Source organism: Chroicocephalus ridibundus, chromosome 16 (genome assembly GCF_963924245.1).
Source record: "Chroicocephalus ridibundus chromosome 16, bChrRid1.1, whole genome shotgun sequence".
NCBI lineage: Eukaryota > Metazoa > Chordata > Aves > Charadriiformes > Laridae > Chroicocephalus > Chroicocephalus ridibundus.
This window is the reverse complement of record NC_086299.1, coordinates 7,464,400-7,491,426: the sequence shown is the minus strand read 5'-3', so window position 1 is coordinate 7,491,426 and position 27,027 is coordinate 7,464,400. Positions and strand designations below refer to the sequence as shown.

Below are 27,027 nucleotides of genomic sequence, written 5' to 3'. Positions count from 1 at the left end.
CACCGAAGCACCCTGGCCCACAGCTCCCTTACTGACATCCAGAGAGGCACGGCGCAGGATCCTAGAGGAGCATTTCTGGTTCTACCACGCTAAGTCAAAATCAGGTGAAGTTTCCCAAACATCCAGGTAGCGCTACAAACCCAAACAAACCCACTCATAAAGGAGTTGGCAGGCACAGAGGCAGCACGGGGAACCTCTGATTAATGAAATTACAAATCAAACCATGCTCTCTGCAAGGCCTTTCTGCTTCACTTGACGCTAACCCTGGGGACATTTCACTTCTTTGCTGGCGCAAGCTCCTTTGCCAGTAGTTTAACACAGACCACTAGATTTGAGAATAACACAGGGCTGAGATCTCAAAAGGACTTTAACATCACCATGAAATCCTTTCCATGTTAATCTTCAGCCGGAATATTAAAAGCCTGCATACAGCTTTCTCCAAATTGTAACACAAACAGCCACAGAAAAAAAACAGCTGCTGAAAAAAATGAACAAACGAGGGAGGGAGAGAGGAGGGAAGTCAACAAACCCCAACCAGCGGGACCCGCTCCAGCTGCTTACCTGCTGCTCCTAAGCCAACGTCGATGCTGTTTCTCTTGAATTCACAGCGGCTCTGGGTCTCTGGCATAACGAGCTGACGGCTCTGATGCAGGTTGGAGATGATAGTGGAAAGGTCGTTATCACGGCTGCAACAGAGCAGAAAAGCACCAAGTTAAGGAAATCCTATTTGCCACCACATAATTGATTTTTGTGTGTATGAGCGTATGTGTGTGCGCACGCAACATTCTTTTGTTTGCCCCTGACACAGCTGTACTTCAAGAAAGGTTCTCCCCCTCCTACCCATCAGGTTCCTCGGTAACCTCCTCTAGTTTTGGGGATGGGAGACTAAGCGCAAAGCACTTCCCAAACAGCCCTCTCATTTCCCATAAAGGGCTCTGCTGCTGCCAGAGCTCCTGATTTCAGTTTTGCCAGATATAACTTGCGTGGGCCAGAACTTACATCTCAGATGGAAAAACTGAAAGTGTAGGAATTGGCAGATCCACTCCAGAATTAATAGGAAACTTGAACTGAAATAACTGATAGTTTTCTATCAGTTGCCATCCTTCTATTCTTAAAAAAAAAGTAAGTTTTTCCATTCCATCACTTTTGGAACACAAGACTACTTTATTTACTTGAATAATAGTTTTTCTTTTTAGAGAGAAACTCACCATGAACCCGGACATCAGCATTACTCAGAGCTGAGGGTACAGACTTATTTACAAAACTAATTTTCTACTCTTCACTCTAACAAATCCTGAAACAATGCTCTCTTCCTTCTGGTACAAGAGAATGCATTACAGCAATTCAGCATTATTTTGCCTGTTATCCTTGCATCAGATTGCTGCTAAGTAGGCTAGTTTAGTCTTTTTTTCTTTTTTCTTTTTTTTCCCTTCTATGGAGAGGGAGAACACAAACACAGAAAGACATTCACTAGCAGGTACTGCAGTTCAGCTGGCAAATGCTTCTGCTTGCAAACCACTATCTGCTTGCAAAATATTTCCGAATAAATGATATACAAACACTGAAGAGGACGGAAGCTAAAAGGTATACATGATACTAAATGAAAATGCTGGAATGCCTCCCTTTTGTTTGTTTTGCCGTATATGTTAAATCACCCGTCCTTCTAGCACAAGGTGCTTGCCCCAAGCTAAACGTGGCTATTTTTCTTCCTCTCCTCTTTCTAAATGGAAGATGACAGCCAGAAGAACCAGAGACACTTACAAAAAATTATACGTATTAGAAAGATTGCCCTCCCTCCCTCATCCCCGGCTCCCTCCCAACCTCTACTCACATGGCGAGTGCACCCACTCTGTGCCGCTGTGACACACAGCACATGACCACCAGCTCCCCGGCGCAGAGGAGGGTGTCCTCACCTGGGACCAGCGGGACAACACGGAGGGTGCATTATCTGCAGAATTACCTAGCAATGATCTTCCTTTAAATATCCCCCTCTTATCCCCCCCTCACCTCCTCCCCACCTGCTGCCCCCCCACCTCCAGGCTCTCCCGGCGCTGGCAACAGGAGAGGATCTGCTCAAATGCTCCCGAGCGCCCAGCCCTAGTGCAGAAGCAGGGGCTAATCTGTCGTCTAGCTCTCTGCTAATCAGATAAGTTTATGACAGAAAGTCTTTAGACAGAGGTACTTTCAGCGGGCGTCTGGCTCCAGATTTTCGCAAGATGTAGCAGACAAAAACAGACTCTCATTTCAGCAGCCGCTGTTCCCTGCTGCTCCCCCCGCACTCCCCCCACCCCCAGTCTCAGCGCTGAGATAGGATGCTCGGATCTCAAAGCCTTTGAGCACCCATTGCATCTTCCTCCGCTAAACCAGTTCAGATTCCTCCTTATGCAAGCAGAAGGCTAATTACTTAAGCAAGCCCACAGGTGAGTGGGAAGCCCATTTCTCCTGTGCCAAGCAGTTTTGGGTCTTATCCTCTTTTAGCTGCCACCTTTAAGATGCATTATGCAAATATTTTGGTGTCTTAAGTCATTTATGGGATTAATGTGAAGTGATTATCAGTTCTTTTTAATCATGCCAATCAATAACTGGATGTCAGGGACAGAGGACAAATGCAGATAAACGCTGCCATCAGCACAATGCTCAAGAAAGGGCGGAGGAGATGAGCCAGAAGAGCACAGGGAGAAAGGCAGGGAGTAGGAAGAGAAAAATGGGATAATTAACATCTTTGCATTTGCAGAGTGTCTTGCATCCCAATCGAGCCCAAAGCACCTCCGATACGTAAACACGTTAAAAGAGCTGCGAGAAGGAATTGTTTTATCCACCACTAAAATGCAACCAGCTCTCCTCTAAGGAGCACAGCAACTCCTTAACATGAGTCCATTCTCCGACATGCACAGAGCGCAGAACGCTGCGATATACCCACTGTAAACCAAAACCAGGAGATCTACGTGGAAGGAAACATTGCCACACCAGAAATTCTATTTTAATTCCCCAACAGTCTTGTGGGTTTAGGAGATTTTCCATGGCCTTAATATTTAAAATCATCATGGTATGCAAAGGTGCGTTATCCAGTCATAACTGCACACACGAGCGGACACCGCAGCGCTGATAGGAACGCTCCACGGGCTTTGAATTCAACTCACTCTACCCACACTATTAGGCAGGATCCCAGAAAAACATGACTTTGCTGGAATACCTTTGCAGAAGGCAAACCGAACACGAAGGTGACATTGAGAGGAAAGGAAAGACTGACTAGAGATAAGGCAAACAGGCTCAGACAGCTTTTAACACATCAAACTGTCCCCAGGAGCTGCCCCTATTGCCTTAGCGCATGGGAGGTTTGAAGCAGAGATTGCCTTTTTGTTCCGGGCTTGTTCTACTCCCGGCAAAACGGGAGGTAGCTTATAACTGGGGCTTGGTCTGAGCATGAGAAAACAGAGAGAATGGTAACCACAGCTTCTAGTGAAAAAATCAAGATAACTTTCTGCGTAAGTGAAGACTTTAAGCACTGCCAAGCTGGCCCCAGCAAATACAGCTCCACAGGGCTGCAATCGGGCTTCAGTGACTGTGGGGGCCCTCTAATAAGGGACAAGAGGGAACGGGCACAAACTTGACCATGGGAAGTTCCATCTCAACACGAGGAGGAACTTCTTTGCTGTGAGGGTGGCAGAGCCCTGGCACAGGCTGCCCAGAGAGGTGGGGGAGTCTCCGTCTCTGGAGACATTCCAACCCCGCCTGGACACGTTCCTGTGCCACCTGCTGTGGGTGACCCTGCTCTGGCAGGGGGGGACACGGGGTGATCTCCAGGGGTCCCTTCCAGCCCCCACTGTTCTGTGATTCTGTGACACGCTCACGTAAGGCTCTGCTGAGACCACAGAGGACTTTCTACCACTGTGCTGGATCAATAGAATGGAGCACCAGTTTCAGATCTGGAAGCTGACAACTCTGCCACCTCCACCTTACCCGTGATTGCATGAGACGGTCAACAAACATCATTTCTACAAGAGACCCTCCTGACCCTCCACAGAGCAAAGTCCAACTAACTGCTATCATTCCGGTACCACTTAATAAAGTTAGTGAAAGTTTAATTTTCACTTGAGCCTCAGTTCTTCACGTATTCCACTAGTTACTCAGTGCTTTCGCCAGGAAGAAGGGCTCTGCCCAGCTACCACCAAGTTTCAGAAATTACCCCACTTTTCCACCCTCACTACCTCGGACTGCAGCGCTGCAACTGCCCTCCCAACCCTGAAATCCCACTGTCCACAGCTGGGTGGCCCAGCAGAAGGGCAAAAGACATAGCAGTATCACTGGCAGTGGGAGACGTGCTTGGTCCACATACCAAAAGTTGCAAGACATGAGTTATAACTCCAGCCTGGCCAAACTCCTTCACAACTCAGTCCTGCCCAGGCCCCCTCTTACCCCCAGCCCTGAGGGAACACCTCAGCCACATCACAATCACTGACACCAGCCCTCATCACATCCACCTCAGCCCTGCCTCATCCATTTGCCATAAAAATCCTAGAATCACAGAATCGTTTTGGTTGGAAGAAAACTTTAAGATCATCAAGTCCACCGTTAACCCAGCACTGCCAAGTTACGACTAAACCATGTCCCTCAGCACCACATCTACACGCCTTTTAAACACCTCCAGGGATGGTGACTCCACCATAGAATCATAGGGTTGGAAGGGACCTCTGGAGATCACCCCGTGTCCCCCCCTGCCAGAGCAGGGTCACCCACCGCAGGTGGCACAGGAATGTGTCCAGGCGGGGTTGGAATGTCTCCAGAGACGGAGACTCCACCACCTCTCTGGGCAGCCTGTGCCAGGGCTCTGCCACCCTCACAGCAAAGAAGTTCCTCCTCAGGTTTAGGTGGAATTTCCCATGGTCAAGTTTGTGCCCGTTCCCTCTTGTCCTGTCTCCGGGCACCACTGACAAGAGCCTGGCCCCATCCTCCTGACACCACTTCCTGGGCAGCCTGTTCCAAAGCCTGACAACCCTTTTAATGAGGAAGTTTTTCCTAATATCCAATGCAAACCTCCCCGGTGCAACATGAGGACGTTTCCTCTTGTCTTATCACCTGTTACTTGGGAGAAGAGACCGACTCCCACCTTACGAGAAACAGCCCAGCACATTTCTCCACAGAAAAGAGCTACCTGATAAAATTCGGCCAACTCCGGTCGACCCACCTGGCAGCCACGGCATGGAGGGTGGTTCTCGGTGCGCAGAGCTGAGCAGTCCAAAGCGCAACCTGAACAAGCAGCACAGCCCAGAAACAAGACCCTCAGCCCGGGTTACAGGGTATTCTCTGTGTGTTCACCTTGCTCACAACACAGGACAGTGTTTTCAAGAGACAGCAGCTCTCTTAGGGAAGAGGCTATTTGTTCCTCTGGGTTTCACCCAACTCGCTCACAGCAACCCTGTCACGTACAGAACAGGCAACAAATTCACGGGCTCGGGGCTGCAGCAGGCAGAGCCCACGCAGGATTAAAGATCTGTCCCTCGGAGGGAATACAACAGGCAAAAGAACCACCGCCTTGAAGGACCGCAGGCCAAGATCCAGAAGACGTACTTTGGGCACACCAACATACATGTAGTAATGCTGAAAACTTGACTGCTTGGTCTGTGACTAGCGCAACTGGACCCTCACTGGGAGGGAGATGGGTGCGACAGCATCCCCTCTGAAGCGCTCACCAGCGAGCGCACAACTCCTGCATGCCCGCAGTGGGAAGGAGCCCGCATTACGGGGATTGGAGAAGGCTGGTCCTTCCCGTGTAGAGGATTCCCCCATCTGCGTGCCGAAGCCAGTAATTCCACCCAGGTGCTCGCTCGCAGCCCCAGCAGGGCAGAGTCACACTCTGCTTTTCCTTTGTCTTGTCTCTGAGCCGCCGCCGGGTGCCTGTTAATGCAGGCACTCCCCCATCCGTGCACTGACACATGCACACACAATCAGATTAAAGGTCTGATCCCTTCCAGTAGCATAATATTATATTTTAAAAACCGGATTAGAGAAGGGGGCTTGAGCAAGATACAGATCTCCTGAAAGGTCAAGGAGGAGACAAATAGCCTTCTGTAGGGCTCCAGGTTGCCATGGCAACATTCAGTTTGCATGGGTTTTGGTAATTAATGGTTTGGGGACCCGCAGTAACACAGGTATGTTTCCAAGCAGCGGGGGAACATGTTCTGAGGCATGACTGCCTGGGCACTTCCGTCTCATAGCAGCAAGTTTTGCTCTTGCAGCAAAATAAAGGGTAGAAAACGGAGTTCTTACCGTCAGGGATTCCAGAGGGCACGTGGCTGGTTGGCCACATCCAGATTTGCTTTCAAACTGGGAAGTGACTCAGTGCTACTGACAGTCTCGTAAGACCTTTCTTCTGATACCTGGGCTCAGGATGATCAAAGCTCTGACCACAAGACATGTTTTTCAGGTATTTCTGCTATTTTGGCGGGCAAAGTTTTACAAACGAGCTTGCAGCACTACAAGATTTTAGAGTCTGAACTTAAAATCCAATACACACTTAACCTCAGTCCAGATATTCACTCTGTCCTATATCTGAAGAGTGAATCTAAACATGTCTAGTAAAGATAAAGTCATGTTGTTGCTTTCAGTTACAGGTGATGTGCTGTTGCTCACACTCTATTTGAATCCATCACCCTGTTTTTGCAACATCATACTTAGCAGCTGTGCAGAGGAATAAAATGTTAAAAAAAGATGAGGGTCTCCTGTGGCACAGAAGTGTGTGATGATGACTGCTGATAAAGGGGCGAGATCCCATCTTCACAAAGATGACCTTCTTACTAAGAAATAAGGGAAAACTACTGGCCTCCTAACAGCACTGTAGACTTCCCTCAAGGCCAACTGCGTAGCTTTGAGAAGAGCTGCAACAGCACAGACCTTGTCGTGAACCTGGCCTCGTAAGGAAGACACTTCAAGCAGGAGCAAAGCTGGCAGCGGTGATCTGTACGTGCTTGTTTATCACTGTGCTCCATGTAGCATCAGAGAAGTAACCATCCCACCAACCTGCCTTTGCCTTGCCCATGTATCCACTGAAAAGAATGTCCTAGGCTTCTGCAAGCTGCTTTCCATCCAACAGCATTCCCATTCTGCCGCGAGGCTCTGTCTTGTGCCAAAAGCAACAGTGGCTGGATATTATTATGGCTTGGGCAATTTTCAAATCCTAATGAAGGGAGGGCACAGGAGCAACAGCTCCATGTACCAGGAATGCAGGAAAGCTGTGATAAGGGTTCTGCCTAAGCCACACCGAGCAGCTCAGCAGCGCACAACTCGGGCCGTGCTTGGTGCAAGCACCAACCACAAAGCTTTAAAGGACCAAGTGCCAACGCCTCCTTTATCGGGCTGAAGTATGAAATGAAAGCTGCTCTCTAACAAAACGGGCACCTGACCTTGGAGGGTATTTCTGAAAACCCTGTACACCTGATCTGTTACACTGGCAACAAAAGAAAACTGCAGGGGAGCACAGCACAGGAGGCATATGCTGCGGGTTCCATGCTACGTCTCGGAAACAACAACAAAAGCCTTCCTCATCCTAAATCCTCACACCCAAACCCAATGAACACTGGGGAAGGACTCTGGGAATGTAGTTGGGACAACATGGATAACTGTGCAGCCCAGATACAGATCAGAGCTGACAGTCTAAAATTCCCTGTTACATCCCAACGCTCTGACACAAGGAGCCCGCTCTGCAAAGCGGCAATGAGACGTACTAACGGCTGCAAAAATTACCACTGGGAGGAAAAAAACCAACATTGCTAATGTTCACTACGAATGCTTTGATTGCTGCCCTGCCTATGTTTAATGGAGCTAACTGGTCCTCCGTCTCCCCCAAAGCTGGTTGTTCTGTTGAGACTTTCTGTAATGGCAGTATAATGGTCCACCAGTGGTCACTTGATAGCTGCACTGCTTACGGGAAATGGCACTCAAGGGGAGAGACAGCCACATCGACAACTGGTGGAAACGTCACCCAGACAGAAGGTGTCTGTTTGGGACACGATGCTGCAGTAATCCACTGACTCATCTGGGGAGTCTGCAGAGAAGCACCTGCAGGTCAACAGCTAAACCAGCAGCACCATCACTGCTGGCACACATTGCAGGAGCATCGTCATCTCGTCTAGCTAATGAGCCGCAACCTACGCTCAAGGAAGGAGAAGTCTGTGATGGGAACTGCCATCGAACTGTCAGATTTGCTAAGTGTGGTCATCCCTTGGGACGTATAAATGAATTAGGAGCAAGGCCTTTCGGGGAGGCTGTGGTAACCAGACATGCAGCAATCCTGCGTGACCGACTTCTGGGAACAATAATCCTTTTTTGAGCAACATCTGCACCGTAAGCCTCTGACTGGCAGCGTCTGAGGCCAGCAGCTATTTCTCCAGGACCCTTCTGGTCCTGTCTTGTCCCCTGGTCCCCTTGGACCCTCACTCCAGTCACCTCTCGTCAGTCTCAAATGGCCCCAGCAAACCAGTCCCTTCCATCTGCTGAGAGCCATCTTCCCAGCCTGGCTCTGGAGCCAGCCCTGCCGGCACACTCAGCATGCAGTGACTTACAGAGGGGACCAGACAAATGGGGCGGACACCTCAGCCTCATGGCCCCATGAGGTGCTGACAAATGCCTGCAGGACACCTGCGTGGAGACACACCACCCTTGAGGTCCTCGGGAGGTGGCAGCTCCCAGCGATCGTTAACCCAAGCCGGATTCAGACTAGGAGCAATGCCTTTTAAATGTGTTTCATTTACAGACATTAGCAGCAACTGCATCTTTAACAAGGAGAAGGATGAGGAGACTAATGGATGGAGACAATTAACCAAAATATAAATCAGTGTCAGAGCCTCCGCATCTAGCCGAGGCAGCCAGGCGCCCGCAGGGTCTGGTGATTCTCGCAACACGCTGCTCAGAGTGACTGCAAAGAGGGGGAGGAAGAGGGGAAGGAGAAAAATTGGTCAAAATTTAAATAATAATTTTCAATAATGGCTGCTTCCCTGTTTGCTGCAGCCCTCTCCAAAACCAGGAGGCAATAGCAACAGTAACCTCACTACAAATGCCATGCCCCGTCCTCCTGACCCGGTGAGCCCGGGGTGTCTCGGAGAGATCGTCCATCCCACTGGCAGACAGGGTGTGCTCTCCTGTGCTCTGAGCTGCAAGATGACATGCAGAACCCTTTCAGCGCTCAACATCAAGCATACAAAAAGTGCGGGTCACTGCAGAGGACGTATTTCACCTGCGGTGCAGCACCGCTCAGCAGAGCCCAAAAACGGCTGCTCGAGCGGTTTGGATATTCAGCACAAGTTTGAAACTTAAACTGCCATTTTTCTGCTCCAATTTCCTGGCCTGGCTTCGCTGGCCCGTCAGTCACCTCTCTGTGCTGCTCTCCTCCATCCGCACGGGGATGCACAGGGCACTGCGTGAGCGGGAAGCACCAGACACCAAGAGGCAACCTGGTACTTCAGCAATAGGAGTTCCAGATGTATCTGAGATAAAAAAAGAGGGAGCGATATTCTCAGCAGACACAAAATTGCGTAGATCCAGAAACTGCAAGACAGCTGAGGAAATGGTGAACCGATCTAGCACCGGACCAGACTGGGTAAGTCTTTTCCTAATACTTAATCAAATCAAAAGCAAACTGTGAAAACCCAGTCAGAAATGTATGACTGGCTTTGAAGGGATGCAAAGGAGATTGATGCCCACTTTGGAAGAGAAGAGAGACTCAGAAAAGTAGCATGTGAGGAAATAAAACTGAAAAATATTTCTTTTTAAATATGTTTCACTGGCTCTCCAGCCCCTTAACGATCACACAGTAAGTGCAGGGATTATATTAAATTTTACTGATCAATACAGTTGCCATAAAACTGTCCCGACCCTCTGCCCCTCCCTACAATAAAGAAAAAAAATCCAATATGCAAAAGCAGGAATGTCAGGGCTTGCTGGGGAAAAGCAAGGACATTGATTAAGCCAGGGGAAGTGGAGATGGGTGCAGGTGTGTGCCCAGGCATCCTCCCCACAAACCCGCCTGTGTCACTCCGAGGAACACGCTTGGGGTTTCTTTTCCTTCCTTGTGCTCAGCCCAACCGGACACAGGTCCGGTTCGAGAGTAGATTCCAATGGTCCCCCTGGCTCAGGTAACACATTCACAGACTGTTTACTCTGCAGTCACTCCCTGCGACACACCATACGCACCCCTTCCAGCCAGGCCACGTCCCTCGCCCCGCCAGGTCCATACGCCAGACACTTTGCAGCTCCAAGGAGACGACAATATTGCCAAAACCTGCAGTAACACAAGCGGTTTTTTTCTTCTCTGTCGACCTCATCTCTCCTCTCCTTACCCCCTCCCCAAAAGACGAGTTTCTGGCGTAAGGACGGGAGCAGTGTCACAGCCAGGCTGTTGTCAGAGTCGTTTAGCGCCGAGCAGACAGTGTGAGCGTGTCGCTCAGGGCTACCCAAACTGGAGCATACGCCCAGGGACAGGACAAGCATGTAAATCAGCCGGTGACTGTGTGAAGGGAATAATGAGCTTTTTATGGAAGCCATTAAAAGGAAAACCCAGATTGGTCTATAAATACTGTTGCATCATTATAGCTCTGAGAAACAACCTTATGTAACAGCACAACTCTGTAATGTCAGGACTGGGGTAAAACAACCACCCAAAGGCTCTTGTATTTTTTACTCAGCAATTTTTTTAAACCCAAAACAAAACAACTGATTTCCAAATAAACATATGCACTCCAGCCCAGCCCTTGGGGATCAAAAAAAAAAAAAAAAAAAGTCCAGAAGTCCAGCTTCTGTCTCCCTAGGATGCGCAGGGAGGTAAACGTGGGGCTCGCCAGAAGGACACAGAAAGAGCGACATGACCTGGGCACTGCTGGCCACTGTGCTGCCGCAAGAGAAATACCTGACCGCGGCTCCCCCAGAAAATGCCACCAATATCACTCCTTTTCCCTTAACCTGCAATGTCCAGCCTCCGTGGGCCATTTAATCACAGATTCATTGATTTTAAGCCCCAGAGGGGACCGTTATATCTACCTCGTCTGACCTCCTGCACAGAACCTGTCAGAAAATCCCCGTCGTACTCCCAGTTAATAGTGGCAGCTCAGAGGGGAAAAAAATGTGTGACCTGTGTCTCTGCCCACCAAACAAAGACGCTCCATCTCAGAACCCCAACCACGCTGAACCGAGTGCCCTGGGAGTAAAATAATCTGCTTATTCCCAAGAGCTGATGAATCCTCTCAGCTTCTTCCTTACTAGTATGCAAACCTGCCTACCCGGCCGAAAAAAAAGTGCATTTCACACATTTCACAAGATGACCGCTCTGACGCACAGCACCAAATCAGCGCAGGATTAACCATCTTCCAGTCCAGCAGAGCTGAGAGTCATCTTGGGATAAGAAATTCTGCAAAATAACTTTCTCCTCAGCATCTCTTGCTTTGCCCTGGCACGGCCTTTGAGTGCCAGAGGTCCTTGAGCAGACAGGCAAGGTCACCCTCTCTGACACTGGCAGGCAGTAAAACTGGGGTCACTGAGTCAGCAAAAAGAGAGAAGGGATGGGGATCAGGGAAAGCTGGCAGCTCAGACCGATCAAGGGCTCTTCCCCTCCTCCCTCGCTCCTGCTTATCACCTTGCACACAGCTCAAACCATCCAGCAACATCTCCCTAATCACACGGCGCACAGCCAATACCTTCCCGCTCAGGTCGACGGTGGACACAACAGCCAGAGCAGGATAAGACCTAAAGCTGGGCACCGGAGGATTTGGGTCAAGGATTTGAAGGCTCTCATCAGGTGACTAATAAAGAAGTGGATGGGGCCCGGGGGTGCAAGGGGGAGCAGCAGAGTTTGGTTCACTGTTAAACAATAGGCAGCGTGACCCGCTGACAGGCTGCGTCACTTTTCCGTGGGAGATAGGCAGAGCAGCCCCAGGCAAAGAAGCCGGATGCAAGCGGGCACGTGTATGTGCAGCTCTGAGGAGCAGAGGGGCTGCTGCCCTCCTCCAGCCCCCTCTGTGCCTTACTGCCTCTCCCCGTCCCACCTCTCACGCTCCAGAACCTCTCTGGTAGGCGCTGGGCAGCCTCAGCTCCTCCGACCTGCCACCCGTGGCAAGCTGCTGGAGGCAAGCTACCTTGAGATGCGCTTTCTGGCTCCCTCTCCTTATTTCCTGAGTTCACCTCTCTATTTGCTGTAAAAACCTAGGCCCCGCATCTACCTGGCGACTGACATTTGTAGCCAGCACTTTCCCATGCTGAACTGTGCAAACTGGCCCTGTCATTCAGGAATCCAGCTTGGGATCTGCTGAAGCTAACTGAAAGGCTCCCACCTACCCCCACTGCCAGGGGAGTAAGCTGTTCCCCGGGAGGGTTTTGCGCTCTAGACAGAAGAGAGAAGCACGATTTCCAGCAGGCAAAGCTCAGGGCACAGCTGCCTCTCACTCCTTGGCCTCCCTGGTGATATTTTTATTGCTCAGTCTTTTGGTTGCCTTTTAAAACTTCATCGTTGATAAAAAAACCTCTCAGTCACTCTCTGTCCTTCTTAGACATCTGTCTTGATAGACCCTGACAACAATTTACCAACACCCCACTTCTGCCTCTCGGTGTCTCCACCTTCTGATGAGATGTCACCCATCAGACACAGGCAAAAAGGGAAGGAAAGGGGAAAGGCGAGGGAAGGGAAAAGAGGAGATGGGGAGGGTTAAACGAGTTTTACCAACCGGAGGGAGCCGAGAGGCCTGAAAATCCCAACTCCAACCATGGGCCACACAGCCCTAATTCTCCCTGCAGAGTTATCTTGGAAAAAAAAATAAAAAATCATCCTGCAATGTCCCAAGCAAAACGCTCATGAAATTTCATGAATGCTCATGGCAGTTCATAAAAATGATCAGTAGAACTGGCAACTCCAAAATTATGTGGAAATAAGTCTAGAGATATTTTTATTGTAATCTTGCTTTGTCATTCACCTTTCCGCAAACCCATAAATAAAAATAAGATGGAACTACACCACATTGATGCTGGACTGGAGATGGAGAAGAGATAAAGCACTGAAAAGAAGGACAAACTCAGTCTATCATTACCGGCACCTTATTCTGATAGTCGGTTTTGACACGTGCCCAGCCACTAAGGTGCCACAAAAGCATTTGGCGAGGGGGATGCCCATGCCAGACATTTTAGCCTCAGATTTCCCCTCCTGTCTGCAGTCATGCAGATAGGGCTTCTGAGTTTGAAATACTGTCAGACAGGCCCAGTGCATCTCGAATCCTGCATTTCCACCACAGTTGCCATCTCGGAGCCAAAAAGCTTACTGTGCAGCAGGCTAAAGGAGCACGGTGACTTCTGAGAAAAGGAGAAGGGCACGAAGCATTAGAAATAACAACAGCCTGAATCTAAACAAGGCAGGGAAAGCCTTGAACACAGTCAGTCACTTCACTGCTCCTCCATCACCAGCGGGATACACCAGATGAGACACCTCACCCAGACTTGTAAGGAGTCCAGGGATTACACGGTAATGGTACATGGTGTACGCACTGTGCGAGACCGTCATTGGCAAGGTGCAGCTCCTGGGAAGCACCATCCCCATATGATGCTCCCCATTGCCGTTCACAGCAGTCTCCTGCTCTTTCTGCCAGCCTTTCCGCCCCCAGCTCTCTTCTGAGGCAGGAAACCTGAAGGTCTTGAGCTATTTTCCTCTCATAAGGACATGGAACCCAGTACCCTAAGCTGGCAAGAAGCCTGAAGGTTAGTTACAGACTCTTTTATCCTGCCTGCCATTTTTTTCTTGGTGCAGATGTGCATCCAAGTACACACATGAATATCCCGTGAAAACATCTCTGACTTGCAGCAACCCAAGACAAATTCACGATAGTTCAGAAGGATTTTCTGTAATGGTCCACCTTCATCGGCTCATCTGCCACAACCAGTACAAGTATCTGTACATTCCTCCTCTGAATACCCACCAAGCCCATACTACCGATCACCGCCTCCCTCCCCGAGCACAGGCTACAGCTCACCTTGGCCACTAATAAAGTTCCACTAAGAGAATAACGAAGGCAACCATGGCAAGCAGAAATGCAGCTGGAGGGTGGGGTGTCACATACTTGAGGCACCCCTTCATCATGAGCCAAGTGCGTTTCATGAACATCTAAAACTGCCTCCATTCTGCTCTTCCCCTGCCTTTAACTACACGGACCTTGTGAGTCAACCTCCAACACTCTCTGCTTCATGGCCTCCTGCAGCTCCCACTGGATCCCTCCCTTATCCTAGAGCTTCATTTTCTTTTCTGTCATTTCTCAGGGGCTTAGTGCGTTCCCATGCAAATACAAATTCTTCTTTCAGTTTCTCAGTTTGTCATTAACACCAACATAGTCATCCCTGCTTACCTCCAAGCTCCCCAAGTTCTCCCATGCTACATACCCAAACTCACCCCTTAAAAAATACATCTGGAAACTCTGTCACTGTCAGAATCCAAGTCGCGCCCAGCCTCACCCTCTAAGCCACGCAGCTGCTCCTGCTGCTGCACCAGGCAGCCTGGAGGTCCTGATTTTTCTCCTGGCAGGTTTTTTGGCATCTCCGATTTGCACCACAATCAATGGGCTTGTCCTGCTGACATGTAGAGCGTTCCCTGAAGTTTTGGACTTGGATGCTGCGTTCCAGTGGTCATCAGTAACAGACAAATAGAAATGTTTTGCTCAGCCGGTAAAAAGAATGTGTCGCCGACACGCAGCTGGTGTGCCTAATGGATATAAAGTCTCTTTAAATATCCCAAATTCCCCTCATTTTCTCAATTCATTAAGCCGCCTGCTTTGAACTGATGAAATATTAAAATACTCAGATGAGCAATTTTAAATGGGTGATAGGGTATAAGTTTAGACAATGAACAGTGGGAACTGATGATCTACAGGAATCACTCACATATCCCATATATTAAGGACAAGATGGACTTATATTTGAATCCTCTCAGTCACAGTAGGGTGTAAAGAGGGGGATGAGAACACCTCCTGTTCCAGAAACATGCCCTTGAAGTTTTGATCCAACATACAGACAATCTAAAAGCAGAAGAATACAATTCTCTTTTCTGTTGCTGTATGCAGTTGAAATACAAGAATGCTCCCCAAAAGCTGCAACCAAGCTCATGTGTATCTCAACAATATACCTAGGTCTCAAGATGCCTTCACATGTTCCTTTATCCAGAATCCTTTCAGTTGCCCTACAAACGGTCCATTATACCCCCCCTCCCATGACAGATCCACTACAGAGGTGACAACATACTGGGGATAAATATGAAGAGTATTACTCTTGATTAAACATTCCCTCTTGCCTTGTAGGTATCCAACAGCTTTTCTCACCTACCTTATTTGAAATATAAATGTATTCTTCTAGCTTTAAAATGAAAGCTAAAACTAGTTTATCAGCTACCTATTCACCCTTAGCATTTCTCTGAATCTCTGCTAGAACATAAATGATCTCCTTTCCCTAACCCATCCCCATAGCCAAATGAAGCTTCCTGGGAATGAATATAAGAGCAAAAAGCACTGCTAATGAAATAATGATGAAATAATTATTTCAGATGAAATAATACTTCTCAGCAAACCAATTTTCTCCTCCCTGTTCAACCATTCTTCCGCGCAAGTATGTTCGTTCCAGAATCTGCACAAACAAGGCCATAGATTATCCCTACAGGAAAGGGAGAAGCAAAAGCTACTCGGGTAACTCTGCTCTACAAAAGCAGACTCTTTTGGACTCCTTCAAAACCCCAGCCCAATTCACCCTCTCACACATGGGCCCGGGGAGTGTCCCACCAGCAGCCTCCGCAGAGTCCAGGAACACACAACAACAAGAACTGAATTCCATCAGTGCCTTCCAGCAAGATGGTGTCAAGAACGACTTTGTTCCCTGCCACTACCAATCTTTTGGGGGGGGGGTTAGATCCACAGATAAAAGGAAGCCATATACACTAGAGCACAGAGCCAGAAGTCTGTCCTGTTGCTATCTGAAGTCGCCAAAAAGCAGCTGATGGAACATCAGGCCCATACGTAGCAGCTCCTCCCATTTTATCTCAGTATCCACACTTTCAGACTTCACATGGATGCTCTGTGGGTGATCAAACACAAGCAAAGCAAAGGTCACTCATATTTTTTTCTGAAGAACTGGAGGCTTAGCTCCTTGGCTGAACCTTCCCCAGCGCTCCTCGGTCTCACACAGAACACTCTTATGAATGTCTATCAACTATGCGGATTTACTTTACTTCTCCCAGTTAAACAAAAGAACACATCCATTTACTTGTTGGGTAACTATTGTCTAAAATCAAACAGGTATGTCACTGTTTGACAAACAAACTTGAGTTCACTCATCTGGGAAGTCTTTTCCTTCCAACATATTGTCTCCACATAGCCATGCCTTGCCTGCCAACAACAGTGGCATTAGCCAAGAGCTTCCTTGTATTTATCAGCTTTGCCTTCAGGAACCACGTCCTGGTTCACAGCTTTAACACTTACAAAAGTGAGGGCTCTTTGTACATTCCACCAAGATGAGGCTTAAAACATTTCCTCAAGCAATCTATGTCCCAAAGCCACCGCAGAAATCATCTGGAAGAGCCAAATTCAGCCTTGTGTTAAATAAGTGTCCTCCCCACACCAATGCACAAGTCATGGCTAATACATTTTGTGGTCTTCCACTCGGATCTTTTTAAGCTTTCTATAGCATACAGTCCAGAGTCAGCTCCACAGCTGTCCTCCAAAGTCATCACCAGTTACGGCGACAGCTCTGCAGGTCTACGTACAGCTGGTATCTCACCAGTATTGTCTGCCCTGGCTTAAATCAGATGGACAAAATCTGACTCATTCTGTTTAGTTCAGCTCACTATCAGCTTCTTCAACAGGGGCTACTGCTTCAGCCCTGCTGCCCGCCAGTGTCGAGGCAGAAATCTGTGACTGACATGGAAAGGGTGAAGGCAGGTCCCCATCTGAAGGCACTCTGTCCCTCTGCCACTGTCTGATTTTTCTGCTGTAACTTAAAGGTGCTTATCTGAGAAATACCAGCTCTTTTAGCAGCAGATGCTAAAGGCTGCAGGGCGTAAAAGGGCCACATCTAGCTTCCAGGTGCTAAAAACTTCTTGTGACCTTCTAGTACCTAATTCAGGCCTCCTAGATTAAAAAGCAAAACTTACTAGGAAAAATAAGTAAATACATAGAGAGCCCAGAAGCCATCCTATATCAACCCTTAAAGGGCAGAGCAGCAGGATGCTCTGGGACTTGATAGCGTTACCTGCATCACACAGCAACACTTTCTGCTGAGTCAGGATCAGCCTTGACATGTTCAGAACCATCTACTTTTCAATTCTCCCCTCCCGCTTTCTCTCTCCCTGTGTATCTTCCAAAGGAATGAGCTAAATCAGTGAATTTCCCTTTAGTTTTCTGCTCCTGTCCCATTTCCCATGCATTTTTCATCTGCTTCTTCCACTTGGCCTGATCTGTTTGATGTCCTCTTCCTTCTCAACTAACCTGTTTAATTCCTCCTTAAATACAGTTTTCTAAAAAGTGTGCAGCTGTACCACAGAGACCAAAGACAAACTCAGTTCTGGCTGAGTACGGGTTTACGTTGGGGTTAAATCAGCGTGGAAAGGCCCACTAAGTATGTCACAGTCAGATTTAAAACACAGACATGCACACGGATACACAGGCTCTCGGCCAAATGTCTGCCTGTCTAAAATACATTCTAAGATGGTTCATGCCCATCCAGAAAGGCTGGTTACACACCACCATAATCTTTCTTTAAACTGTGCTTATTAAATGCATTTTATTTGCTCTGGGAAAATGATGCCGTTGTTTTCCTTCCATCTCCTCATGTGGCTTGTACCTGGATAAAACTATCCCCCGGCAGGCCCAGTGAGCTTGGAGTGTCCCCTCAAGTGGCTTTTTGTTCAAATGGCTTTGAAGAGACTCTCGTGTGCTCCTGCCTCTTTGTCACTGTTTTATGCCTGCACCAGGGCAGGACTTTGAAGACAGAAATGCTGCCTCGGATATTCTTTCAGAGTTTGCTTTCCACGCCGCCAAAAGCTAAAGCATGAGGCTGAATGTCAAGACGCCTGGCTCCATTCTCTGCTGTGCTCCTTCTCTTTTTGTTTGGCTTTAACCAAATTACTTACTTACCAGTCAGGCCACCTTTAACAAGGGCAACACTAAACAACTCTTGATTTCCTTGGAAACAGGGATGCTTAATTGCACTGACAGTGTCTTGAAATTCTCAGGTGGGCAAAATGTTTATTCCATCCTGAGCTGCAGCACCGCATGGTATTAACATGCATGGCCTCTTATCTATTTCTCACCCACCTCCCCGCAGCTCCCTCAAGACATCAAGTGGCAACAAATAGGAAGGAAAATCCTTTTCCTCCCTGGAACTCTTTTTTATTCCACAATTTATTTTCATGAGATGCCTCAACCTCAGAAAGGTAATCCTGCCTGTGGTGCTGAGCAACCGTGACTCACGCTGAAACCAACGGGAGCAGAGAGCTGGCATCTTGTGGCAGAGACCAGGCTTTAACCTTGCATTTACTATTGCAAAATTTGACAGGCTTGTCTTGAAACAAAAGGAGAAGTGCATCATTTACTGAGCAACTTTAACACATTTCAGCAAATTATTCCAGAAGCAGTATATCCATGTAAGCAAATGCTACCCTAAAAAGGCAATTTTAAAGGAAGTCAAGCTGTAAACAAAAACTTAAACGTGTATTAACTTCAAAGCTTAAAGGGCAAGGGAGCAAAGCACCTGGCAAGACAGGGAGAGATCCTAATCTCCCCTTTCAGGAAAATTCCCCTATCTTGAGCTTTTGGTTCCTTGCACATAGAATGATTTGTACCCAATTAAACATCTTTTTATCCCGGGTAACGCAGGCAGCAATTCTATGGTGACTACAGCCAATGAATCCAGGTATCTTCTGACAACTTGGAAAGGAAGATCAAAGACAAACTTACAACAAAGAGGCAGATAAGTTAAGATGGCAGTTCTCACACCTGCTTGATTTAAGTCACCTGCACAGTGACCGTGTGTTTCGATGCAGGTGTGCGGCATCACAGTGATTTCCTGGCATGGGTTTGGGATGACCTGGGTAACTCCCATGTGCTGAATTACGCAGGTCACTGAGAACAAAGGTCAGCTAAACCTTTTTGCCACCGCATGATGTATTTTAGATATGCCAGATGTTTTACAGAACTGCGTGGCCACTTAAATACAACCTTTTCCTGTACCAACACATAAACACACAAATTACTTTCTTTACCACGTAGCATAACACGTGGTGTTTTCTTCTGAACTAGCTGCACGGGGACCATTTTTGATAGTTGGGCTAACTGTTTAATCTGCAAAAGCAAAACTTCTGTTCCCAGGAGGAACTACCAATGTCTCTGCCTGGAGAGAGCTAGAAGTCAAGCTGAGGAAGCCCAAGAAGCGTACTTGTTGACGTAAAAATCAGACCATTATTTTATTCCATGCATTGCAAGTTCAGAATTTAAGATAGGCATTCTGATTTCCAAAGCTGTTCGCACCCTTAGTTGCCGTTGTGCAAAATCGTTGTTCACATGGCCATTAATTAAGGCTTGTGTCAGCACTTCCATTACAAACCTCTGCCTTTTAGGAGTTTATAACTCAGCCATAAACTTTGCTGTAGGCTGAAATTTATCATGCAAGGATCTGCCTGGAAGGAATCCATTCTTTTGTATTTTAGAGTCCCAAAAGCTTATAGCAACAAACCAGGGATTTTATTCTAAAGGCTGCCACACAAAAAACTTCAGCTGTTTTTTATAGGAGTGCTGGGTGAGATGTGCCTTCTAGACTGGCTTCTAGATGCTTACTGATCAGGGTGGGGTTCTGTATTCTTAACATTGTAAATTTTAGGAATTATGGGGGTTTATGCTTCAGGGCCAAAGCCTGTGCTTACTTTGATACCAGTGAATAGCTCTGCCCTCACTCCTTCCCTAACGGAGCATGAATCAGAGCAGATTCACAGGGAGTGCAGCAATACAACAAGGGGTGACGGTTTTAAACTGAAAGAGGAGAGAGTTAGATTAGATATTAGGAAGAAATTCTTTACGCCGAAGAAGTAACTCATCAGGAAATTTAGACAACGCATCAGAAACGACTTTTAGCAAAACAAAAAATTTGTTAGTGGACTGCAATTTGCAAGCAGATCCAATGAACCAGATCCTGCTGTCTACAGTACGCGCACAGGCACGAAGCGCACACAGAGCCAGATCCCGGGCTGCCCTGCTCCCTGTCTACCTCCTTTTTTTCCTGTGTTCGCCAAGAAGTTTCACAGCTGCACAGACTAATTTTTCGGGTTTCAGAAAACAAGCAGCACCTGCCAGGCTCAACTATTTCACTCTGATGTGGCAAGTGAGCATAAAAGAAATTAAAAAATTCCATTTTGGTTTTTTTCTAGAACCGAGGCAAATTTCTGCAGCTATATTTTTAAAGAATTAGAAAAGTTTATGACTACTAGCAACACATAAAGAAAATGCACTGTGCTCAGGTTATCAACTGACTCAGAGTTCACAAAGGAATATTTGTGTTTGTAAGTGGGTATCTTCAATTTATGAATTTCCACCTTCTGTTACAGCAAGAAACTAGACTTTGGCAACCCCTTTCTTCTCACAATTCAGACTTCTATGTAATTTCTTTTATTTATGCTTTGTAAAACACTTGTCATTTTTTGAATGGCAACTTTTTCCTGAGCTGACCTGTAAATACTCTTGCCCTGCGCTTTTGCAGCTGTAGTTCAACCCATTCGTGCGTCACATTACAAAATGCAGAGTCCTGTTGGCTCCAGTACTTCAAACTTCGACACTGCTTTAAGTTTGTGAAGCACAACGCTGCAACTCCTGAGCAGTTCCGTTTGGCTTTCAATGACCCTTTTGTGTAAAGAATCACTTTTGCAAATGAGACGCAGATTCCCATGTCTCTCATGGCAGGAATTAGATCTGGGCCACCCCAACTTTGCGTTCTTCCAAAAAGGGACCAGCGTAAACATATCAAAACCAATAAAGGGCTTTCTTTACAAGTCTAATCAATTCTCTCTTCCAGCAAAAAAGAGACTGTTTCCCCCCAAAGACAATTTCCCCAAAATAAAAACAAAAGAAAGGATATGTGGTAAGGGGAGAAAGAGGAGCAAAGGAGAAAGACAAAAGCACTGACAGTTAGAAACGTTCATTTACATCTAACAGCATCCATACGCCAGTAACATATCATAAACTCTTAGCCTACCATACAAAGAGCGTGCCCCAAAATGGTACCTGCAAGAGGTCTCTCGGAAGGAGATGTTTAAATCCCAGTGGGTGTGTATCCTGTTAACAAACAAACAGAAAGGTCAATGGCACACGCTGAACACTGCATCTCTTACCGCTTAGAAGATCTGCTCCATCATGACAACCCACCCGTGGTCCTCTCAAGCGCACTCTCCCTAGCTCACAACCACAGCTACTGCCTTCTTCTGAGCTGTGAGGTGCTGTGACAGACCACACTGCACACATAGGGTGGTCCTGAGTGTCCACAGCTGGGCTCAGAGTGTAAATCAGTAAATCAGAGACGTGCAGCTGAGCTGTTCAGCTGTGAGAGAACCTCTCTGCTGCACACCGCCTTCCGAATAGGTGTAGGGACTGCAGGATGTTGTCTCAACTAACAGGACATGTTCATAGGAAGCAGAAAGAGCTAAGCATTGACATTTTATGAAGAAAACCCAAATATGGCTGTACTGTATTCCCTCCTCCACACCCGCCCCAGCTGTAAATAAATTATTAGCAATTTCCCACCTCAGAAATTAATTTCACATATTCTGTCACTCTGCCTGCTGACAAGCAGGAATAGCAGATTCTAGATGAACAACTTCCTAAATTAAGACAGAGCAGCCAAGGGGGTTGGTTTTTTTTGTCCCGCCCCACTTGCTACTAGACAGCATCTACACCAACCCAGAGGACTAAGGCAGACGCTTGACCTTCCGTGGTCTGGTGTCCCCACTCGCTATCAGGGCGCACTGATCTCCCCTGCCAGCCGGAGGAGGTCTGTGACCACCACTGCTTCTCCACGTCAACGTGATTGATGAGGCCCCCAGCCATCTGAGACCAAACTGGCAAGCAAGCCCGCATCCTTCCACAAACCCACTCCCACGTCTCTCAGCATCTGCCAGGGACACACGCTGGTTCCTAGCTGTGCGTATAAATCCGCTCCTGCAGATGTAGGTTCCCAAAAGCACTAAACAGAAGTGGCTGCAAATATTACAAGTAGCAGAGGCCAAATGCACTTTTGCATATTTTGTGTATCCCTGTAGCACCCCTGTCTCTGCCTTCAACTAGAAAAAGCGACAGTCTGTAGCTGAAGTCCATCTGACTGCAGAAAAAAAATAATCTAAAACCTGCTGAACAAAAAGACAGCTTTTCTTCCAATTTGAGTGAGCTTTGAATTGGGCCAGAAAACACTTAAGCATGGCCAGTGAAGTCAATGGGACTTAACTGAGGTTTGAGTGTCTGTTAAAGTGCTTTCCTGAATGGGTGCCCCTGCTTCAGCCTAGTTCACAAATCAACTGAAAACAACTCTTAGCACGGAAATAATTTCACATCCAAGACACGATGCTGCTGCAAGTTTTACTGATGTGATAGCATGCCTTTTATGCTCTTCCTGCAAGACTGGCTCAGAAAGGGCAGTCCGGTTGGTCTCTCAGTAGTTCTTTTAGGGGCAAGTAGTTCTTTTAGGGGATTGTTAGATTTTAGTAGATACTAAGCTGTCACCAATAAAGCTGTGCTCAGAACTGTACTCAGTAATTCCACACATACCTGGTTTTCCTATTCTTCTTCTTTCTCACATGAAACAGTGTAGAAAACCTATCCTAGCTTTCCACCTTCCCCACATTTTATTTGCAAATAGAAATGGAATAGGTACTTCCCAGCTACCGAGCTTATAGGAATAACAGTTGTTCTTCAAAGTTAAAATTCAGACAATTGAAAACTTTCTGGAAAGGACAGGCCAAACTGGGGCATTAAGTAAAATTTCCACGAACTGAAGTTGGGTCAGATTTTGGGACGCATCTGGACTTCCCAGGTAGGGAGATCTGAATCCAGAGAGACCTGCTCACCAGAGAATGGAATTGGTGGAGGGTAGTAAGCCTAATTTCACACTGCTCCCTAGAATACAAGATTTCCTACATACCCAAAACCATCACAAACCCCCTTTAACTCCAGCTCAGCACCTTGCACTACGCTAATCAGATCCTGGCAGCTGCACAGTGGAAGTAGGGAGAGCTCTGAACACTGCACAGCAATGAACTCTGTGGGACCAGCTGGAAATCGAACTGCAAGTCTGGAAAGGAATCTTACGTTTCTCCTGTTTCTCTGTCCATAAAACGTTCTTCAGTGCCCTCAAAAAAACTGAAAGGGTTTGGCCCTGACCTATGTGTGGATTAAATGCCATGTTTGTCTGATTAAAACTCCATGGTCTCTTTCCTGATGAAAAAATTACAATTCAGAAAAACAGTCGTTAACCTGCCGCATGGGCCTGTCTCTGAAGGCAACACGCGTCTCCTCCAAGCCGTGTTCAGAGCCTGACAGTGGGCCACAGTCCACTTTGGACCACGTATGTGTCCCGTAACACCCCTGTGTGTGCTCCCCAGGGTCACACACAGATGCACAGCAACAGAGCACCCCGTTCTGCCGCACCACTAACCGCTGTCTCGCCCTAAAACTCAGCTAACTACGGCGCTCTCATTTCCACAGATGCTCAGCTCTGGAGCTCACACGTACCATCTACTATAGACAGAACAACCATCTCTTCTAATGCTACCTGGCAGGTAAAAAGTGTTCTTCATACTGGACTCTCAAAGTGGTGCTGCAGCACTCCTTTTACCCGTGCAGCTAACGCTCACAAGCTCCCATCCACACCGGGAACCGCCACCACTTCCAGCCCTTGGGCTCAGATCCTGTACCTCAACGGGAAGGTGCACATCCCACCCAAACGCCAAGGAAACAGGTAGGCAGGTATCTCCCGGCCATGGCACCGACAAAGGGGGCACAAGGCCGGAGGGTAAAATGACCCACGCAGGCAGCAAAGGGAACTGCCACCGGAGCAGGAGCTGGCCTGGGCTCCCGGCTCTCCGTTTGGGGTTCAGTCTCTAAGTTAAGCTCTCAGCCTTCCACAAAATGTAACTTCTCATGGTCTGCTGCAGCTCCTGACACGGGCAGACTGCAGACAGCGATCCTCGGCGTCGGGCGAAGGCACGGCTCACAATGAGACTTAGCTCAGCTGAACTTCAAAGTGTAAGAACACTGCACCAGAGAGTTGTAAGTAAGGGGGAGGGAAAAGCTCATACCAAAGGAATAGTTCAGATCCACATAGAGGCAGAGACATCTATCTGCCGAGATGGATAATTAAACACCCATATTTAGACAAATGAATAGGTGAGAATGAAATTAAATCCTAATTATCTTTTTTGGAGGGGGAGGGGAGAGGGGTAGGGAGCAGAACCAAGCACTCATTCCACATCTCTATGCTGTGATCACCAATTAGATTTCTGAGGCTAACGTACGTCTTGCTTTAACGGGTTATTCATCCAATTGAAATCAAATTACTAATAATTTGCAAACTATCAGCTACACAAGCCCGTCCTTGGGTTGTATAAAGAGTGGTGAGCAGGAGCCAGTCCCTTACAAATGAATAACACAAAAGAAGGAGGAAAAAATAAAAACCGTAGCCAGGCAAGCAAAGGTGCTACAGCTGCTACCGTCTCTCCCACCTCCACACCCACCCAAGGTCTCAGGCACAGCATGATCAGTTCCAAAACGTTCAATAAAAATTACCAGATGGGCCCCCCAGCAACAGCAAGAGCCCGATTCCCTGCACAGCTCTAAGCGGGGAGGGCAGTCCGGGGGGCACGGAGCTGGGGGAATTAACAAACAGCGAGGAGGGACTCAAATGTCAGGGTTTGCTTTGTGTGAAGAACGAAATTGCTTATACATGTATGTGAACAAAAAAAAATACATTAACAGGAAGGGCTGAGGCTATTTGAGGCATCTCTGGAGCCTGTACTGGAATGAGAATCCAGCTCAGAAAAGAAAGTGACAGAGCTGGCAAAATAATGGAGAGCAGCTGGGATAGTTTTTAATTTTTAAGTTGTTTTTTTCCTTCCCTGTCACTTTTTTTTACCCTCGTGGCCCCTGCAAGCTTTCAACACCAGAGTGGCAGCCATGGAAGAGGCCAACAGCGTGAGCCAGGCATCCCCTGGACGTCTTCTCACGCCGGGGGCAGTAACCGCCTCATTCTGCCCCTGAGCTCCTGCCCCGTGGCCAGCCTGCCCGCCGCGGCACCCCTGGGCTCGCTCCGCTGTCCCAGGTGTGCGCTGCAGAAACCAAGGCACATGCCACGTAAGCGTGGAGAATACCGGGCAGCATCCAGCTACAGGAACAGGTCATTACTGCCAGGAGGAGAACCCATCACAGCCCCATCTCTTACCCACAACTGTCCCTTTCTACTCCCATTTAATTATAAGACCGACACTTCCTTTGGATGGAGTCTGTCTGTACCTTTCAATTTTCTAGCACACGCAAGGCCACAGAGAAGAAAAAATATTGACAAGGTTTTCCCACATCCTTTGGTTTGGAAGACTGCATCAAAGGGACAGCGTTGGTGAACGGGTGAATTAAGGACTCGAGTTCAACTGGCGTAGCCCACCACCACCACGGTCACTGGGAATTCAGTGTGCCCTGGGTCGGGCCCTGGGTACCACCACCTTTCATGGAAACACAGAGCACTCAGGCACACGAGGAGGCCCGGGCGATGCAAATCACAAAGCTGCAGGTAAGCAGTTTGGGAAGATGTATTTGCAGGTGCCATTTTGCAGGCTGCTTGGTTGGACGGTCAGATCTATCTCCTCTCTCCTCCCCACTCCGCATGTAGCTCTGTCTCAGCTTCCACAGTCTCCCTCTATCCACACATTGCTATTTTCAGGCAGCCAACATTAAGAAGTTTGTGCGGGGAATGAACGGGGGAGGCTCCTCCAGGAAACCTCATACATGATGGCTGGAAGAACGGCCTAAAGATTGCAGCAAGACTGAGACTTGGACCTGGGGCATTTGGGTTACTCTCCACCATGGAACTGATGTTCCAAGGGTCAGCTACGAGGACATACAGAGAGCAGCAGAGAGCACTTGTAGGTCAAGATTTGGTTTGCTTTCATTCTCTCACTTCACCTTTCTTTCTGGTCTCATATCTCCTTCCTGGGCAAGAAGGGATTTCTTGCTGTTTATTAGATTTCATTCTGCAGCAGCCCTGAGAAGTAGCCATTTTCTCTCTCTCTCTCTCTCCCCCCCTCAAATATATGTCCTCATTAGGTCAATGACATGCTTCCTGGCACTCTGGACCAGCTCCAGCCTTTGCTTCCCAGAGGGATCTTTAATATATTTATTGAATACAGCGACTGTTATTAAGTGGTGCATGGCTGACAGAAAAAGAGGGAAGTAGGGAGGAAAGAGAAAGGAAAAGAGAAAATAAAGGGTTGCAGAGGAAGGAAGAAGGGATTGACAGAAAATGACCAGTGGAAGCTGTGAAAGAGAAGTGTCAGAAATCAGCAAAATATGTCTCCAGCCACCAGAGGGGCCCTGCCTCCCTCCTCCTCTTGAGTCACGGCAATTAGAAGAAGGGCTGTGGAATCTCATCTAAGAGCCTGATTCACGGCTGGAGCGCAGAGCCCTGCTCTGTCACGCGTCTGGGCTCTCCTCAGTCCTACGCTGCCTGGAAGAGCCGTGTCAGCTCAGCCCAGCCCCAGACACGCTCTGGCTTCGTCAGCAGGTGAAAAATTAGTGTTGTGTGGCATATCCTGCCATGAAACTGAGCTCCAGCAGGAGCGGGGATGTCACAGAGCTCTCATCCCAGGGCAGCACCAGGGCGGATGTCTGGGAGCATTTCAGGAATGGCCAAGCAAGAGAAGGAAGGCAAAGGCAGTGGTGTGTGCATCGCCCATCAGCCGAGAAGGCGCTGGGACCTCCTGGCTCTGAATTACAAGCAGATGCG

General features: G+C 47.9%; 1 protein-coding gene across 1 annotated transcript in view; it reads right to left on the bottom strand.

The window, feature by feature from the left end:
* SAMD11 (sterile alpha motif domain containing 11) overlaps positions 1-27,027 on the bottom strand; it is a 126,108-nt gene that overhangs the window by 55,144 nt on the left and 43,937 nt on the right. Inside the window, exons 4-5 of the mRNA XM_063353928.1 lie at positions 21,270-21,320; positions 562-686 (exon numbers count right to left, since the gene is read on the bottom strand). Of these exons, the coding sequence (XP_063209998.1) occupies positions 562-686; positions 21,270-21,320 (176 nt within the window). The remainder of the gene's footprint in view (positions 1-561; positions 687-21,269; positions 21,321-27,027) is intronic.